The sequence below is a fragment of the Cupressus sempervirens genome, chromosome 3, assembly GCF_028749045.1.
Source record: "Cupressus sempervirens isolate cs-2001-9-10 chromosome 3, ASM2874904v1, whole genome shotgun sequence".
NCBI lineage: Eukaryota > Viridiplantae > Streptophyta > Pinopsida > Cupressales > Cupressaceae > Cupressus > Cupressus sempervirens.
The window spans coordinates 435,162,925-435,183,296 of NC_143120.1; the positions used below are offsets into that span (position 1 = coordinate 435,162,925).

At 34.9% G+C, this 20,372-nt stretch overlaps 1 protein-coding gene across 1 annotated transcript; it reads left to right on the plus strand.

The window, feature by feature from the left end:
* Window positions 1-17,714: 17,714 nt before the first annotated feature.
* Window positions 17,715-20,148, plus strand: LOC149566914 (G-type lectin S-receptor-like serine/threonine-protein kinase At2g19130). The gene is made up of 6 exons (XM_089816570.1): window positions 17,715-18,057; window positions 18,110-18,888; window positions 18,982-19,161; window positions 19,297-19,479; window positions 19,562-19,567; window positions 20,089-20,148. Exons 1-6 carry the CDS (start codon window positions 17,715-17,717, stop codon window positions 20,146-20,148), a joined length of 1,551 nt encoding a protein of 516 aa, XP_089672696.1.
* The last annotated feature ends 224 nt before the right edge of the window (window positions 20,149-20,372 follow it).

Sequence of the window (20,372 nt, forward strand, 5' to 3'; positions counted from 1 at the left end):
AATAGATCTTTGTGGAGGGAGTGTGGCAAGTTCTCCATCACTTATGATGTCTTTGAACTGATCCAATAGTTATTTTACCTCTCTTGGCAATGGTGTTTGTTTGACAGCATCTTTCTCCTTTGGTTTCACAACTATAGCAAACCCAACTTCATTGTTCTCCTTGAAATCATGTAAGAATTCTTTTCCACTCATGAGTAGAACACGCTGATCTGTTGCTGCATCTATGCCTTCCTCAAAAAGTGATTGGATTTTGTATGTCACTCCTCCTTTCTTGAATGTATACAATTTCTTCTTCCCATGATAGACAACATCCCTATCATATTGCCATGGTCTACCCAAGAGTAGATGACAAGCATCCATGGGCAACACATCACAAAGAATTTTGTCTTGATATCCTCCAATTGAAATATCCACCCAAACTTGTTCATTTACCAACACATTCTGCCCTTTATTCAGCCATGTGACTCTATATGGATGATCATGAGGAATCTTTGTTAGCTTGAGCTTTTGGACAGCCTCTTCAGAGATGATATTATCAGTTGATCCTGAATCAACAATAACTTTGCAAACCTTACCAAGTATCTTGCATTTTATTCTAAAAAGTGCCCTTCTTTGTTTAGGCTCTTCTTTGCTAGGCTCCTTGATCAAAACTCTTCTAAACATCAGATTTTCTCCCTTCTCAGAATCAAGATTCACTTCTGAAGTTATATTGTTGCTGCATTCTTCTTGAACATATGTTATCTTCTTATCCCCTTGGGAAGATGATGCCTTCTCAGGACATCTATAGGCTAGATGACCAAGTTGTCCACAATGGTAACATTTCATGTTTGCAAAATGTGACCCCCTGCTGAAATTGTTTGATCTGCCTCTAGCTCCAACACCAAATCCTCTTCCTCTAGTGAAATTACCTCTTCCACTTGTTTCCCCACTTTGCTCAATCAACTTGGAGTCTCCTGTGGCCTTGGGTTCATTGCTTCTTCCCCCATAACCACCTCTATGTCCTCTAGAGTCTCTCCCTCTTCCTCTACCCCTAGAGTTAGAGTCTTGTTTCCTTCTATTCTTATCTTCCACTTTGAGTGCCAATTGAAAACACTTATGAATCGTAGTAGGAGTCCAAAGGCTGATCTCCGCTTGAATACTCCATTTCAAACCACCTAAATATCTAGCCACCTTGATGGTCTCCTCCTCTTGGACCTTGGATCTCAAGAAAAGTTTTTGAAACTCTTCAGTATAGGAGGCCACATCCAAATCTTTTTGCTTCAAGCTTTGTCTCTTCTTGTGTAGCTGGATTTCATAGTCTTCAGGAAAATAGTTATCTCTAACTTTTGCCACCATAGCTTTCCAATTAGAGATAGGTTTCTTGCCTTCTCTTTCCCTCTCTTCTTGAATGAACTTCCACCATGTTAGGGCTGGTCCCCTTAATCTTGCTTTGGCAACCTTCACCTTTTGTGCCTCTGATACGCCTTCACATTCAAAATGGTTCTCCATCCCTTCAATCCATTCCATGACCAACTCTGAATTCATCTTACCAGTAAATAGGCGTATCCCCTCAAGAGATTTGCCACCCAATGCCTTGATGGCTTTAAGGAAAGGTTCCTCTTGTAATGGAGGATCAGGTTCAGGTACATAGTCCTCTTCATTCTCTTCCTTTCCCTTTTCTTCATTAATTTCCAACTTCTCTTTCATTTTTCCAGCTGTCTCTACTACTTCATCAAGCTTATCTTTCATAGCTTCTAAGGCTTCCTCAAGGAGCCTATTTTGCTCCCTTTGTTCTGTCACTTCCTTTGCCAACTCAAAATTTGTTACCATGGTGGTTTCTCCCACTGACTCACTTCCAAAATAATACATACACAATGTCTTGTCCCAAACCTTTCAAGGCTCTGATACCAATTTGATGGGGAGGATCTTGAACAAGGTTCTAGCCTCAACTACTAGAACTCACTTTAGGCTTTCTCCTAGCCTCTTAGGGTATTTATCCTATACCCTACTCCATGGGAATCTTCTCTCTATTCCCTTATTACACTAATCCTCACCAATCAACTCAAAACTCTATTTCACCATGGGGTCTCCCTAGTGCTCTCATTGCACCGTTCTTGACAACTGGCTTCCAGGAGTGCATTCTTGGCTATATTGAATTCCAAGGCTTGTATTAGGTCTCATTCAATAGTTTTTAGGATCACTAAGTGAATTGGAGTATTGGGTTTCCAATCAATTTGAAGATTGCATAGTTAAGAGGGCTACCAAGACTAATAACAAAATTAGACCTCCAAAACTGATTTTTGGCTTATATCTCCTCAAACCCTTAAGAATTACTCAAAAAAATTTATGATTTGGATACCCTTTTGGCTCCCCTTGAAGATTTTTCAGGTCTGCAACACCCAAGTCATCCGTACAAGGGATTTCCAAAAATATGTCTATTTACAAGGGTTTCTTGTTTGTATGAACAGGAATATAGAGAGTTCTTCCTTCCACCACTCAAATGGACTCTAAATGACTGAACTCCTAGAATTAACTTCCTTAACTCACCACTCTTGCCTTCCATGAATTTGTATTGCACCCAACACCCCATTCTATGCCCCTTTCAAACACTTATTTGCTGATTTCATTGCCTAGCCGGGTATGCAAACTCGCCTAGGGCCTCTTGGAAAAAACAACAAACCTATGCAAAACAAGACAAAAATACATATTTACATTGTTTATACAGTCTATTACTTTATTCCAAAAGGCCATCATGGTTCCACCATTGGAATTCAAGTTGTAGAGATTTCTTTGCTGATTGCTGTGTACAGACCAGCGAACTGGCAACTTTAAAAAGATTTTTCAAACTAGTAATGAAACTGATCAAAAAAACTCCTAATCTTTACCAAAGCATCTAAATTCCATACACTATAAAATCACATGAAAACAGCAACCCTATCAATCCATTAAAGGTGTGGATGAAGGGTGAAATCAGAAAACTATCATCAAAATGCTCAGTTTGCTCTTCATTCCAATGCCAAAATTCGTACAAAAACATATGCCAACCCTCAAACTAACTTGGATTGGTCTTAAATACCTCTTACCCACGTGAATCAATAGATCCCATAGGTTTTCAACTGATTCTTGAAGCCCTTATAAAGTTTTAGCACTTTTTGTCAATGTTGTCAAGCAACTTTGCAAAGTTGCAAAGTTGCCAAGTGCAACTTTTGCACTATTGTGCATTTAATGGCTCCATGACCTCAAACATGGTTAAATGAACCTATTTCCATGTAATTAAAACTTTTAACATATTTTCCATGTTTCCCATCCTCCTGGGGTCTTGGTTAGTGTTTGACCATTCTAGGCTCTAACAAGCAATATAAGCAATTTTGCCAACATAGAAGCAACTTGGAAACTCAAACACAACAAAAATCTATTTACAAACACAACTCACACACTTGGGGCTTTATCACATAGCCCTTATTCATGTGGTCTAGCCAAGACCACTACAAGCCAAAAATGATTTAGGAAACTTGGCATATTTCCTAGGTGCTCCTGCACCAGTCCTTCTAGTGACTCTTTTTACTATTTGAAATTTTTCATCCAATGTAGATTGTATGCCTGCTGTAATTTCTTCTTTATCTTTTATGCTTTTACTCATTCTACCATGACTCTTTGGAGTAGAGGATACAATAGTTTGATCTCCAAGTGATTTCATAATTGAAACTATTTATGAGAAAAAAAAATGTAATCACATCCAATTTTTCCATTTATTATTTTCTTGGACTAAAAATCTCCAAGTAGCATATGAGTTTCCTCAAAGCTATCTATTGATATTTGGGACATATCTTCTTTCATAACTTCATCTGCAATTGATTGGAATTGTTCTGATACCACAAATGCTGAAATCTCTTCTGCTAATTGATGTAATTTAGTTTCCACATTTCTGCCCAGCCTAACATCTTGCATAGTCTATTTACATGATGGGAAAAACATCTCCAAAGGGGATTGATTGAACATAACTTGATGTGTGACGAAATCTGTTGTGGACCAACTATGCCTATTCCAATTTGACATGATAAGATCTTGAAAAATCAACTGTCTACAAATTGTTTATCGATGTGAAATGTTATGGACTTTTTGAGCATGAGCCATAAGAACAAATTGATCTTTAAAACCAAATCCTAGTAGATATATTGGAAACTATTTCACAAAGTGACATTTAACCAAGGCACTTCTGTCCATTAACTTATGAAAATTCTTTTTCCTTCTTGAAATCTGTAATTCCTACATAGGACTAATTTGACTATCATTAAATACCTCCTTACTAAGATTTACACAAGATTCCTCAACTGTAGAGGGGAGGATTGATTGGTTTGAATATAGAGATAGATTATTACAACTTTTCTCCTCCTTAGTAAAAAAAATTTCTACCAGTTCAATAGCAATATCCAAGTTTGGTGGAGGAATCTGAAATTTAGTAGTCTCATTTGCTAAGCCCAAGTCTGATTTAGAAATAGGTAGAATAGCATCATAGTTATCAATGATTATATTAATATCTATACTATTAAATCATCAACAACCTGCCTAAATTTACATTTCTCAGCCATGGATGAATGTCATTCACATACCATAATCTAGTCTTTAACAACACGTTGGCAATCTCAATTAAAATGTCCTAAGAACAAAGAATGTTTGTCAACTACCTCCAGCTCTTGAATACAAATAATTTGATTCCAATCCCCTCATTTGGAATGGCAAAGTATATATTGTGGAATTGGTTTTTGATTACTCGAAAGAATGCAAACCCTTACTGGGCAAAAAACTTGTTCAAAGAGGGTGAGGTCATGTCTGAGGAAGATGCCCACCTTATTTTCTATCAATTCAACAATTTATGTGTCTCTATATTCAAGGGGCAAATCTAGTAATTGTATCCAGTGAGGAAAAAAGATAACATCACTCGATTTAGGGAAAAATTTTGGAGAAAATGGAGAGGTGGAGATGCCAAAACCATTGCAAAACCACCCTTTGAATTTATGAACCCAATCCCTAGTCTCAGTTGATGTAAAGAGAGCAATAAAACAGTTTAAAACTTGATCATGGAATAATACCTCTTTTGTACTTGGCCAATTGCTAAAAATTGATGCTTGAATGTCCGTATTGTTTAAGTTATCAATCTGAATCTACACCCTAAGCACTATCTTTCTCAAGAATTCAACATGTGGGGATAACAACCTTTCTAGAATAATTATCTCCATTACTTTTCTGACCTTTATACCCAATGTTTGTCTAAGAAATATTGGTCAAAGGCTTTGGTTTGAAGGGAGCTCTCCTCAAATCCCCAGAAACCATTAGCCTTTGTTTTGTATTTCCTTATAAAAAAATCTCACCCTTCTCTTAGGAAGTTATATAGTGACAATCAACAACTTATCCTTTCAATAAACTCTTTCCTACATCTAGCCCAGAGGAACACCCATTTTCCTGCTAATTAGGGATCTCATCATCAACTCATCCTTTCAATAAACACTTTCCTTCCTCTGGAGAAGAGGAGCACCCATTTTCATACTAATTAGGGATCTCATTAGCCATAGCCCTTTGACCATTGACTGATTCCCATTGAGGGCTGTTGAACAGTGTTTCTTTATCACAAATTTTGAAAGGCACTTACTGTTTGGATTTTGCATGGTGCTTGACATGAAACCTAGGGTTTAGGAATAATGGTTTTGCTAGTTGCATGATAGCTTTTTTGAAAAATATTTCTTCCCAAGACTTGTGTCTTCCTCTTTTAGAATGTTGAATCCGATCTGACCTACTTGTCTCCTTTGTGCACTGAAATTTCTCTACAAATCTACCTATCTACCATTGCCTACCTTCTTTGGGCGACCATCTAGCCATTGATATTATTATTATTATTATTGTTATTATGACCTATAAATATTATACATATATGATTATTATTTTTATATTTAATATGATATTATTATATTTGGTTAGTTCAAATGCATTGAAAGGGCTTAAAGGTTAGCCTATGACCCCTTTCGATGCATTTCATGACAACATATGTCCCTGAGGGCCCTAAGACACCTAGAGACCCATTAGGTTGGTTGAAATACATCAAAAAGGGTCATAGGTTAACCTATGATCCCCTTTGATGCATTTCATGACAACATATGTGCCAAGGGGCCCAAGGACCCCTAGGAACCCATTTTGTTGGTTTGAGTGCATCGATAGCGGTTAGAGGTTAACTTATGACCCCTATTGATGCATTTCATGAAAACATATGTCCCTAGGGAGACATATGCTAAGATGCTTTATTTTGGGATGACCCATGGGGTTGGCTTCCTTCTATAGATAGTAAAGATCAACCATTCAATATAAACATATCATGATAAGACTATGGGGTAAATATGTGTGTGATTACAAACTCAAATAAACAATAACCTATATGGAGAATGAAAGTGGAAATATTATGATTAAACCCCTTTATCAAATTAGGATAAACACATATTTAGGAAATTTTTTTAAAAAAGGACAAATAAATCATAAAGAAATCAAACATAACTAATTTGGGGAGCATCAAATAATGGAAAGTATAAAGTTAAATTAGGGTATGAAAATATAATAAACTCAAACTAATGGAATAAGATTAAAATTCCTCTAAATTTATGTTGGGATCTTGTATGTCTTAAAAAAGAAAGCATCTTCCTTTGGGAATCTCTTCAAAGGAGAATTGTAATACTAAATAGATTTAGTAAAATGGGTTTTGAAGGATCGTCAAGATGTGCTCTCTATGAAAAAAAAATTTGAAATTGCTAAACACTTTTTTTAATGTTCATTTACTAAATAATGTTGGTTTGGTTATGCAAGAAATTAAACTGCAATTCTACATTTTTTTGAAAAATCTTTTATACTTTTTAAGTAGATAGCAAAAATATGGGAGTTTTAATATTTATAATAATCTCTGAAAAATATCCCCATCTATTCTTCTATTGGAAATATTGAAAGAAAGTAACAAAATTTTTTTTGTAACATAAAGATAGAACTATAATATTTATTTTATAAATTAGAGGTGTACATAAGTGAGGTAGGCAATAATAATCTTATAAATTCATATAAGGAGGAAGGATCATTTTTGGATTGGAATGCAAAAATCTTGAAAAATTGGTTTAATCTAAAAAAACCTCCAATGATTTATACTAAAACAAATAAGATTGTTGGAAAATAATGTAAATGAGAACCTCCTCTTATAAGATGGTCAAAAATAAAATTTGATGGGGACTTCTAGAGGTAATCTAGGATAAGCAAGCCTAGGTTGTAGAATTTATTCAAATGAGGGAAGATATCTAATTAAAAGTCCCTAACCCTTTAGATTAATGTCTAATAATCTAACATAATTACAATCCCTTATATAAGGCTTAAGACTTAGTCAAGATAGCAAAATTAAGAAACTAATTAAAAAGGGTGATTCACAGCTTATTTTAAATGTGTTAAGAAAAAATGAAAACCCCTAATTGGATCCTAAATTCTAAGCTTGAGTATGCCTTAGATATAGTTGATTACTTTAGTGAAATAATCTTCAAACAATCTTAGATTACTATTTATTAAAGAAGCACATAAAATTTCCAATAAAAGAGTGCATGTAGAAGAGACACTAATAAGTTAAAATTGATAAGTTAAACATTAGAAAGACTATTACAGTTAGACAGTCATAATAGTACAGGGGCCAAAATTATTTGGAAATAATCTAATAAAAATTAAATATAGATGTTCTAAAAGAATAAAAAATCAAAATAACTATCTAAAGTGCATTTTGATTGTACGATAGATTAGAAAATATTGACTTGCATCTGATAATGTATTAATCATGTTTTTAAGAACTTGATCCTAACATTTTTTTTTACTTTGAAAGGTAGTTCAATAATGATGTCAAAAAATGTTGAACCATAAATATGGAAGTTAAAAAGTTTGGCATCAAATGATTAAATTAGTTAAGTTGTAAATTTCATTCCTTATCTTATATATCTCACAAAAATGGATATCAAATTTAAATTTAGCTATTGGGCCTTATGGCCTTTTACCTATAATCAAAATATATTTTGTACAATATTTTCAAATAATAAGTGTGAGATTATAAATATTATTTAAGAAGTTTTTAGTTAAGGATATGGTAGGGTTTTTACAAGGTAATTGAAACCTTAAAAGTTTTACAAAACATTTGAAAATAATAGTCCCAAAATAAAACAATGTCCACTACAACAAACACACCTATAGCAAAAGGTAGAACATTAGGTAGCTTAGAAATGAAGGCAATGTGTATATCCTTTTTTTTTCCCTAATGCAAGGAGAAGGGAGAATAACTAGGGCCAAAGGCACACCCATTTATCTAGACCATCGTATAAGAGTTACACAGTAGAGAACACAACACAAGAACAACACCAAGGAGAGGGAGAACAAGTTGTTTATAGATTCATCAGATAATCAACATACATGCCCAACTATAAGGCATTCTAGCTTACAACCAATTACAATATATAACTTATAGATTCACCATCCAACTTCAAGTTGATATTTCAGACTAATATCCCTTGCAATCTTCTAAGCTCTATGTTCTACCTCCCTACCTAAAACTCAATCCTAGACATCCTTAAATACTTGCCAAAATGGCTTACAGAACATTCTAGCACATAGGGAAGCCACAAGTTGACTTGCAATAGTTATTAGCTACATAAATTAGATACAAGCAAGGTCAGCCCAAACTGGAACTAGACATAGACTACTCGACAAATGAAAGCTTTTCAAAAACTAGCACTTGGCATCCACACAAGCTTGGCATCCAAAGGAATCACTTGCCACCTACTATGAACTCGGCATTTTGCAATGATCGGTAACCACAAAGGACTCGACAAGCAAAGGTTTACTCAAAAACCAAAGGAAATTGCTTAGCAACCAAAGGATCACTTGGCAACCAACGGAACACCTGGTAACCAAAGGAATCACTCGAGAATAACTAAGAACTTGACAACCATAGAAAAATTGCGCTCAACAATAATTGGAGCTTGGTAACAACTGGTAGAATGAACAAAAGTGAAAGATTATAAGGCAACCCAAGATGCTCCTACATCAAACAACCAAATTTGGAAGAAATGATTCTCCTAAATCATGTAAGTGTTACAACTTATGTTGAATCCAACTCAGATTGAGAGATCCATGAGAGATCTTCACTACGTCTATTCTTCAACTTCACCATATATTCATAATAATCTTTTCCTCTTGTGCTCTTATCAACCCTTTGATCCAATATCTATTCAATTTCTTCAATTTGCTTCTTAGGATAATCTTCTAATACAACAACTTCATTGTCTAACTCATGATACTTATATAAATTAGAAACATTGATCGAATGTATGAGATATATCCATGTTAATGGGTAACTCAACTTCATAAGCATTGCCATTATCAAAGTTCTTCAAGATCTTTCAAGGTCCAAACTTCTTCATTTTTAGCTTACTATATGTTCCAATAGGAAATCTTTTTTTCTTCAAATGAACCATCACCTCATCACCAACTTCAAAATCATAATATGTTCTAGACTTATCAACATTCTCCTTATACTTCTAATTACTTTGTTCCAACCTCAACTTCACTTCCTTATGTAAAAATCCCATAAAATCAACAAATTCTTGTCCTGTAGAACTTCTCTTTTCCTCACCAACAACATCCCTCAAATTTGATACTCCTCTAGGCTGCATTAAAATAAGAATCTCAAAAGGTGTCTTCCCAGTACTCATGTTCAAAGAATTATTATATGAAAACTCAGCTTGTGCTAACAATGTTTTCCAATTTCTTAGCTTATCTCAAACTAATCATCTCAGCAAATTACCCAAGCTTCCATTCACAACCTCTATTTTTCCATCTCTCTATCGATGGAATGTAGAGGTAAACTTCAACTCAGTACCCATCTTCTTCCACAAAGTCTTCCAAAAATAGCCAAAAAACTTATTGTCTCTATAGGAAATAATACTTCTTAGTAATCCATGCAATCTCACAATTTCTTTGAAGAAAAGTTCAGCATCTGATGTCTTCTTACATGGTGTGAAATGAGCCATTTTAGAAAATCTATCCACTACAACAAATATGGAATCATACCCCTTCACTATCTTAAGTAATCCAAGAACAAAATCCATACTGATGTCACTCCAAGGTTTCTCAGGAACAGTATTAGGTGTATACAAACTAGTATTTGACTCACTCCTTTTGCAACTTGACAAATTCCACAACTCTTTACAAATTTTTCAACATCCTTATACATTTGTGGCCAATAGTACTTATCTTTTAGCAAACTCAATGTCTTATCAATTCCAAAATGCCTAGCCTATCCACCACTATTCTTTTCCTTGATAAAATTGACTCTCATAGAACTTCTAGGGATACAGAACTGAATTCTTTGAACAATATACCTTCTTGAATGAAATACTCATCATACTTACTTATGTGATCTATTATATTTTCTACTCTGCACTCTCTCCATGCATTAGAAAAATCAAGATCAACATCATACAACTCTTTCATTTCATCAAAACCAAGAACTTCAACCTTCATTTTAGTCAATAGAGAATGTCTTCTACTCAATGCATCAACAACTTTGATAGTAACTCCACTCTTATGCTTAATAACAAATGTGAAATTCCACAAGTACTCAACCCACTTCATGTGTCTTTGGTTCAATTTATGTTGACTTCCCAAGTACTATAAAGCTTTATGATCAATATACAACGCAAACTCTTTAGGATTCAAATCATGTCTCAACTTCTTCAAGGTTTGAACAATAGCATAAAACTCTTGATCATACACAGAATTCTTCCTTTTAGCATCATTTAACTTCTCACTAAAGAAAGCAACAGGTTTAACTTCTTGGCTCAATATAGCTCCTATTCCACTACTACTAGCATCATGTTTAACTTCAAATACTTTGTTGAAGTGCTATTATGCTTTACCAAAACACACCCCTTGAAAAACGTGTTAGTGGGTTTTACAATTTTAGGCAAATCTCTAACTACAAATATACTACTAGTCTTCACAATACTGTCAAAGTTTATATGACAAAATCTCTTATGTCATAACCAACTGTCATCTACTTTTGCAACCAAACATTTCATTTTAGTAGGATTCAACTGAAATACATTATCTCAAGATCTGGTTCTTGTTACAATTACCTTTCCATCTTTGTCTTTGATCATGCATGTCTTTTTTGTGAACTGCATCTGATAACCTTTATCCAATAGTTGTCCAACACTCAAAAGATTGTGCTTCAAACCATCAAAAAAATATACATCCTCAATGTTATCTTTACCATCAAGAATTATAGATCTAATACCTTTAACTTAGCATGTTGCATTGTTTCCAACTCTGACAATACCTCCACTCTGACTTTTGAAGTCAACAAACTTATTCATATCACTAGTCATATGATGTGAACAACCACTTTCAATTATCCAATCAGATTCCTTTTCAACCTATGATACCAAAGCTACTTTCTCTAGGTTGTCTTCTTTATAGGTTGTAAATCATATTTCATCATCACTAGCACTTACTAATTCTTCATTAGTATCATTTTCTTCATTTCCATACAAACACTCTCTATCTCTTCTAGGTTTGTAATTTCTTTTATACTTTTTCTCTCTTTAAGGACACTTAGATGCATAATGACCATATTCATCACAAGTCCAACATTTAAAGATTTTCTTACCACCTTTTTCTCTTCTTACCAGAAGGGCTACTCCTTTTTCAATCCTTCTTTCCTCATCAGATCTACTACTGCTAGAAAAATCTCCTTTAACACTTATGCTCCTTAATAAACTAGGTTGAATATTCAAGGCACTGAAAGTTGTCTCTATTCTAGTCAATTTTGTAGACTATCTAAGCTCATTCTCAACTACTTGAAGTCTTCCAAGCAATGTATCCTTTGTGAAATCTTTGGTACAAGATATCAACAACTATATAATTTAAACATCTAACTTAAATGGTGGTGTTAAAGTCTTCAATATCTTCCATATAACCTCATCATCTTCTTTGGTTCCTCCTTGAGATTTAATACATATAGTAATTTTTAATATCCTCCCTACATATGTTCTTATAGATTTATCTTCTATCATTTTAGCATCTTGAATTACACAAATCCAACATTGTAGCCTCAACTTCTTAGAATGTGTATCATCTTCAAAACTAGTTTCCAAAGATTTCAAACTCAAATGTGATGTAAAAAGTGATTTTACCTGATTGTATTCAATTTTAGGAAGTGTAGTCAATAGTGCTTCTCTAGCTCTCATGTCACACAAAAAAAAATCTCTTCCTTCCTCGATACAAGTTTCCAAATCCTTTTCAGCAATGATTGTCTTTGCTGATTTTGTCAAGATCCAATATACTAGACCCATACACAATAGATGTGTCTTCATCTTTTCCTTCCAGCTATCATAATTTTTTCCATTGAACTTTAGACTATGTTTCTTGGTTATGCTTGCCATGGACCTCCCAAAATTTTTAAACTTTATCTTCAAGGACCTGATGCTCTGATACCAATTGTTAGAAACCATAGTCTACCAAGATAAATGGGGGGGGGGGGGGGGGGGGTGTTGTTGAATTAGTTATCCAACAACTAAAACATTTATATTTTCTTTAAACAAACTCAACCATTCAACCAAAGTAAATGCCAACCATAATAAGATGTACATAGAAAATTACACTAGATATGTTAACTAGGGAAACCCTTGATCAAAGGGAAAACCCCAATAAGAATGATGCCCACAAGATGATGTACTAATATAAATATTCCTTGTTAGAGGATGGACGCTATTAGGAGTCATTTTAAAATATTTAGTACATATAAGTCCCTGTTAGGAGACTTTGAATCCTTGTTAGGAGATTCCAACCTTGTTAGGAGTTGTGCCAACCTTATTAGAAGTTATAGTAGAATGTATACAAGAAGAGCCCACTCCCCAAACATGCAATTTCAATTATAAGAATAGCTCACTGCTCAAACATGCAATTTATTGTAAGTTCTTCTTTCCTTTGTTCTATCAACCAAACCAAACAATGCAAGACCTTTTAGACTACTAGTTCACAAACCTTAGATCCAAAAATCAAACCTCAGATCACATAATAAGACCTTGGCAATGAAGTTTCCTTCATTTTTTCTCTACTCTACTCAGCTTCACATTCCGCTCTCTCCTCTGCTTACAATCACTTCTCATCAATATCTTTCCAATTCCACTTGATAAAGGAAAATGTCCTTCTTTTATATTGAGTCCATAAAACAATTCCCTGAGTCAGTTGTTAGACCTTCTCAATTAATTATTATAGGACCACATCAAGAACATGTTACACTTAGCAATAACATTAATCTTCCTCATTACAACTTAAATAAATTTCCATATATTTAATATTGTAATGAACAATCTTAGCCACATCATCAAAAACATGTTTTCTTCACATCCTCAACCTTGATTCTTAGAATAACAATTCTACTAAGAGATATAACAAGTTTACCAAAACAAGCCTCTGAAAACTCTATCTCAGAATAGACATCACCAAAACTTACATAACTTCTTCCAAACTTAACATTTCTTCATCCAATGTTAACTGCATATACTAAATACTCTAAAGTATCTCTCATAACCTCAAATAGTGAGAATACTCAACTAGTTGTCCATACCAACTTGATCCTTTTGTTGTTCTTTCGTCAGATACCACAGAAGACTACTATGTTGACATCAATGAAAAACTCAGTCATGAATGTAACATATCATCATAGTAACATATCTACAATAATCCCCATAGAAATATCATCAACATTTATGCTTCTAACAGAGATGGCATATGAAAAATTGTGTACATAAACTTTTGTATCATAGACATATTTTAATGGCATGATTGGCCACATTTTATAAGGATATATTTATTTTAATATACATTTGCATCATTTTTTTATGGATATATGTATTTTGATATATACTTAGTCCATTTATCTAGACATGGATATACATTTTAATACATTATAGTGTTGTTAAATATATTGTGTATGTGTGTTTTTCATGTTTATGCAATACCATTCATTTTTAAAATGTTTAGTATATTTAAATCAAATGTACTAATTTATGAACAATGTTTTATCAACCTTTACTATCAAAATTTTATCCTACATTTAATTTGAAATGATGTAGAGGATACAATGTTGGAATGAAATCTCAAGTTTGATGTCTCTTCTTCACTTCTCTTTGTTCTTGTGCAACAAGGTAAGAAACTTTAGAAATTGCACTAATTTCGGCCTATTCCCAACAAATTTCTTAATGCTTTCACTAGGTTCAAATAACCAAACTTTGGAATTATTCTCTACTATGATCTCCAAGGGATCTAAATGTTTTGATACCCTCAAACCAATCCAAATAACTAGTACTCCAAGTCTTAAGTATCTATCTATGAAGCCAAACCTATCACTAAAATGGGACGATTTTCCTTTTTTCTTCTTTGAAAACTATGTCAAGAACTTCTTTCCTTCAAAATAGACTAGGCTATAATGGGAGGAATAAGAAGGAAAAGGTTTTTAAGAATAGTGTCGAGGCTATTGGCTTTACTCCATTGAAGTATGAGAAGTTTGGTTGAGCTTGACATGACTATATTAACCTTGGTCTCCTAGAAAACAAGGTTCTAGAGCTCTCTAGCGAAGGAACAATGAATAAATAATTGGTTAATAGTTTCAACATCCTTTACAAATAAAACACATCTATCAAAAAACTAAACCCTCTTTTGTTGAGGTTATCTAACAACAAGATCTTGTCATGATCAATCACCCACTAGAAGCAATTAATCTTAGGGGGAAGGCTAGTGATCCAATCCTCTTTCCAAAGAAGAGTTTCTTCTTCCACGGATTCCAATGAAGCATAAGAAGACTTGACCAAGAAGAGACCATTGTTGATATGTATCCAAATCTATCTATCATCTTGGGTCTAGTTAAAATCAGAAGAGTTTGGAAGCCAACCTTTTAGAGTGCACACTTCCTCTCTTCTAATACTTGCAATTCTCCTTGCCTCCATTGTTCTTATCCAAAGGCATTCCAAGTGTAGCCATTCGACCTTTTCATTTGTCCAAACAATGTAGTTTTCTACAACTTTACCTATAGTAAACTTGACCCAATTCTTAAGGTTTAAGTTACCAGTTAGCTCTTGAAGTAGGGAATCATTAGTTGATGATTCATGCTAGATTAGAGTACTTCTTGTGTTACCTATTATTTTATTGCATTCTCTCAAAACTATCCCATTAGATTTCATTAGATTCTTCCACAAAGTAGATGTACCATTGCTAGAATCTGCCAATAAGAGCAAGCAAGAGGGAACATTTGCCAAATATTTAGCTCTAATGATCCTTGTCCATTTTTTTGAACCCTTCAACATCATCCAAACCAATTTAACAAGTATGTCTTTTTTCATCTTCATGTGAAATTTCTAACCCCTAGTCCACATTCCTTCTTAGGTTTTACAGACTAGATTCTAGTTGACTAGGGACATTTTCCTTATATCTTTTGTACCATACCAGAGGAATTTTTTTTGGATCTTTTCAAGGGTGTCAACCACATTAATAGGCATAAGGGATAAGGTCATAAAGTAAACTAAAATACTTTGCAAGCACACTTCTAGTAGAAGAATTCTCCCTCCTAGACTAAGAAGTTTTTCCTTCCAGCCTGCGAACTTTATTTATAATTTCTCAATAAATATTTTCTACATAAGTTATTTTGAATATGGCTTATTGTAAATTTTTTTTTTATAAAAAAATTCTAGCCCGAAATTATAATCACCAAATCAATTCTTCTAAAAACCAATAGGCAAAATTGCAACCTCTAATTGCATAACTTTTAATGCACTTGTTAACAATGCATTTGATTGAAGAAAACTAAAGTTAATTTTGGAAACTGAGAGATTCAACTATGTATTTCATTTGTGTTGTATATGTTTTCTAATTATATAATTTTACAATGGCAACTAAATTTCGGCAATGAATTTCTACTTTTCGAATATACAATATAAGACACAAAACAAAAGTTACTTGAACTTATTTAATAGATCACACATTTATTCTTTTATTCATTGTATAGATTTTATTCATAAATTCTCAACCTAATGAATTATGATTTAAACATAGATTGATACATTTAGTTAGGCTTTTAATAGGAAACAAATTGTGGTGTTTATTAAGACTAACTTTGGGATTGAAATATTTGAAAGAGGTACACATCATATTGGCAAATCAAATTTAAAGTTTAAATAACTTAGTTGTTGGTCATTTTTGGTTGAGAAATAAATGATTATGCCACCCAAGGAATGAATTGACAAGGTCCTTCTTTATTTATTTTTTATAATTTGATACTATATTATATTTTATATTCTATAACAACATAATAAATATATATTAATCATGTTCATATCTTTTTATTTTAAGTGTAGCTTAATTTTTTATTAAAATGACAACTATTTAGTTCATCTTCTTATCTATTATCATCTCTATTTATCCATTTGATATAACTCTCAAAAGTAAAGTTTCATGATATACAAGACTGCAACTACTATTAAATCCAAATTTTGACAAAAAAAAGTAATAGTAGACAATTACACACTATCTAAAATTTAAAAAGTTATGCACAACTTTCTCTTTCATATTGTCATAATTTCAATCAATTACACATAATTTCCTTCTTATTTGATAAATTCATCATTTAGTATTGTGAATAATTTTAATTCATAAATTCCTCTCTATTTAATTAAAATTATTTTTTAAAACTGTAATTTACAGTTTAATCTATTGACTTGCAAAAGATATTTGTGGGACCTTTTGACAGAAATACGAGTCAATCAAATAAATATGTTTGTGGACTTTTAAAAATGCTTAGTTCTGACGTACATGGACAATTAAAGGATAGTGAAAATGACCCTTTTCACACTTTGAGTAATTTTTAAATCTCTATGTACACATTGAAGACTATTTTTTGTCAAATTCTCCCTAATACGTAAGTTTTAGCTTGCTATTTAGCCTACCACTGGGCGACAGACATCCGGCTCTTTGGGCAATGGGAAAACAATTTCAGTCCCGTTATTTTGTTAATTCAGACAATATTTATTTTTCTACCAGGACTAAATTTGGAGGCACGACTGGGGACATGTCCGTGATTTTTGACACGCATCACAAGCGACGCAAACTCTTATGACTTCGTGGCATCTTCCAATTGACGTTCATTTCTCATTTGACTTGGAAATAGATTGTATTAACGTTTGAGGGACGTTCGTTCGGTGCCTAACAATTTCGCTATGGAAAACAGGGCAAGATTATGTTTTAGAATCGTTTTTCTAGTTACACTGTTTACTCAATTGCAGAGCTATGGAGCTGGAATCGAGGTGGGAGATACTCTTTTATTGCGTGCCTCCCTTACTGGAAATCAGACAATAATTTCAAAGAACGGCACATTTGAGTTGGATTTCTTCAGCCCAAATGGAAGCAAATGGTATATTGGCATCTGGTACGCCCAAATTCCAGAGAAGACTATTGTTTGGGTGGCCAACAGGGAGACTCCCGCTAGAAACCGGTCTGCGATTTTGATGCTGTCAAGAGGAGGTAATTTGATTCTGCTCGACGCAGAGGGCAAATCTCTTTGATCAGTCAACACAACAAACAAGATCTCCCGGGCTACGATATTGGATTCGGATAATTTTTTATTAATGAACAATAAAATTCAATCTGAAACTGTTTGGCAGAGTTTCGACAATCCTGTCGATACGTGGTTGGCAGGGATGGTGTTCGGTGGAGAGCGAAAACTAGTCTCTTGGAAAAATTCATTTGATCCTGCGCCTGGCCTTTTTTCCTTACACGCCGATACATCGGGGGCCAGACAATTGGTTCTGACATGGAACCGTTCTGTACAGTATTGGGATACCGGTGTTTGGGACGGCAAAATTTTCAATGGATTTCCAGAAGCTTCATATGCACGTCAGGTCAACATCAGCGATTCCTCCCTTCAATGGCCTCATTCGTTTCGTCTTGACAAGGTTCGGACAAGCGCAAGTGTATGCATTCCATGACAACAATTGGAGTTTGTTCTGGTCTGTTCCCATAGATGGATGCGCCGTGCACGGAACCTGTGGTGCTTACGGAATCTGTGACTCCAGAAATCTTCATCTATGTAGCTGCGTTGAAGGCTTTGAACCCAGAGACAATCGTGCCTGGCTCTCACCAAATTGGGCTTCCCCTGGCTGTGTTCGGACGAGGCAATTAAACTGCGACACTGACGAATTCATGGACCTTGGTGTCACTCTGCCTGATGGTTTCACAACCTCACACCCAGGAATATCAACAAAGATGGACTGCCACGAAGCCTGCCTGCAACGAAACTGCTCGTGCACCGCGTTTTCTTTCAATCCCACTTCAGGACCCTCCACAATCTGGTCCAGAGATTTGCTAAGCATGCGCAACTCTACTCCATCAAATAGTAATTCGAATGTCTTCGTCCGATTAGGTGCCTCTCCACTTCCAAAGAAACGCAAGACCAGAACTGTTGTGGGCCCAGTGCTTGGTATCGTTGGTGGCGCACTCAGCGTTGCTCTGGTCATCTCTGTAATTTTAATATGGCGGAGGCATATAAAGCTACAATCAATGGCCAGGCGCGCAGATTCCTCGGACCCTTTTCTGAGAGTGTTTACTTACAAGGAGTTGAAAACTGCAACAAGGAATCTCAGGTGTACGTTGGGGAGTGAAGGATTTTGGTCGGTGTTCAAAGGCTCTCTACCAGACGGTACAGCTGTGGCCGTAAAAAAAATGAAAGGTTCGAGACAAGGTGAGGATCTCCATTTCTCCCTCGGCTATATGCAAACTACACCGCCCAGGTGGAGTAAAAGGGTACGTTACTGCCAACCCTACAATTGTGGAGCACGTGTTAAAGACGAGATTCAATAACTATGAGAAAGGTCCGTGCTTGAAGTTTATTTGCAGGATTTCCTAGGTAGTGGAATCATTAATGTCGACGGAGAACTATGGAAGATGCAAAGGAAGGCAGCAAGCTATGAATTCAACACCAAATGCCTCAGAAATTTTGTGCTCGAGATGGTTCACTCAGAGATTATAGATCGCCTAATGCCCGTCCTCTCTGATATCTGCAGCAAAAGAGTCTCCGTAAATTTGCAGGATGTTGTGCATAGATTTAGCTTTGATAATATTTGTAGAGTAGCATTCAGCGTGGACCCTGTGTATCTGCATTCCTCTATGTCTCAATTGCCGTTTGCCTGAGCTTTTGACGATGGCATGCAGCTAAGCATTGGAAGATTCTTCTACAGTGTACCATTTGCCTGGAAAATCAAGAGGTTTCTCAATATTTGGTCTGAGAGGGGCCAGCGCGATGCAATCGCTGTGGTGGACCAATTTGTACTGGGTATTATTCATAGTAGGAAAAATGGGCCGCTGAGAGACGATCTTCTCTTCAGATTCATGCAGGCAACTTTTGGGAATTCGGCTGATACTGAATACAAATTAGATTGATTTCTGAGAGATTTGATTGTTAATTTCATGTTGGCAGCCACGGGTACGTCATCTAATTCCTTGGCGTGGCTCTTCTGGATGCTTTCCTCTCATCCCACAGTGGAACAACACATTCACTCTGAAATTATGGAGATCTTAGAGAAAAGAAAAGAAAGTGAAAAGAGTCACGATGTCTTCAGCTAGAAGCCTTGAGAAAGATGGAATATCTATACGCAGCTATATGTGAGTTTCTGTGATTGTATCCGCATGTGCCCTCCAAGATGACATTTTACCAGACGGTTGTTGGCATGCGTAATTCCTACCGCTACTGACAATCTAGATTTTTCTTCACCCACCATATTTAATATAGAAGCTTCCTACTAACCTTCATAAATGTTGGTTTATTTCACATGTTCCATGTGATTTTTGACTGTTGTATATTCCAGATCTTTCCTACCATTCATGTGCATGGTTCTAGATCTTTTTCAGACCTCTATAAATAGACGCTTAATGTAATACATTTCAGCAAGACAACAAGGCAAAGAAGTAGAAGTAATAATATAAAAAATTCTTATTGTGTTTCAGTTTCCTCTACCTCTGCCCACCTTCACAGTGGTATCAGAGCACAGGCAGATTGTGGAATGAGAGCACAAGTAGATTGTGGAGACATAGTCCAGGGAGATTGTGGAGCTAAAATAATAGATTGTTGCTGCAAGAGAAAAGGTATGTTGTGAGTTTCAAGGTGTGTTAATTCTTAATGGAATCATTCTCAATGTTTTGTGGCAGACATATGAGTTCAGTCCTGCAGTAAAGTATTGCATTTTATTTATGAAGTTGAGGCACCTCTATTTTTTTTATTGTGTGCTTAT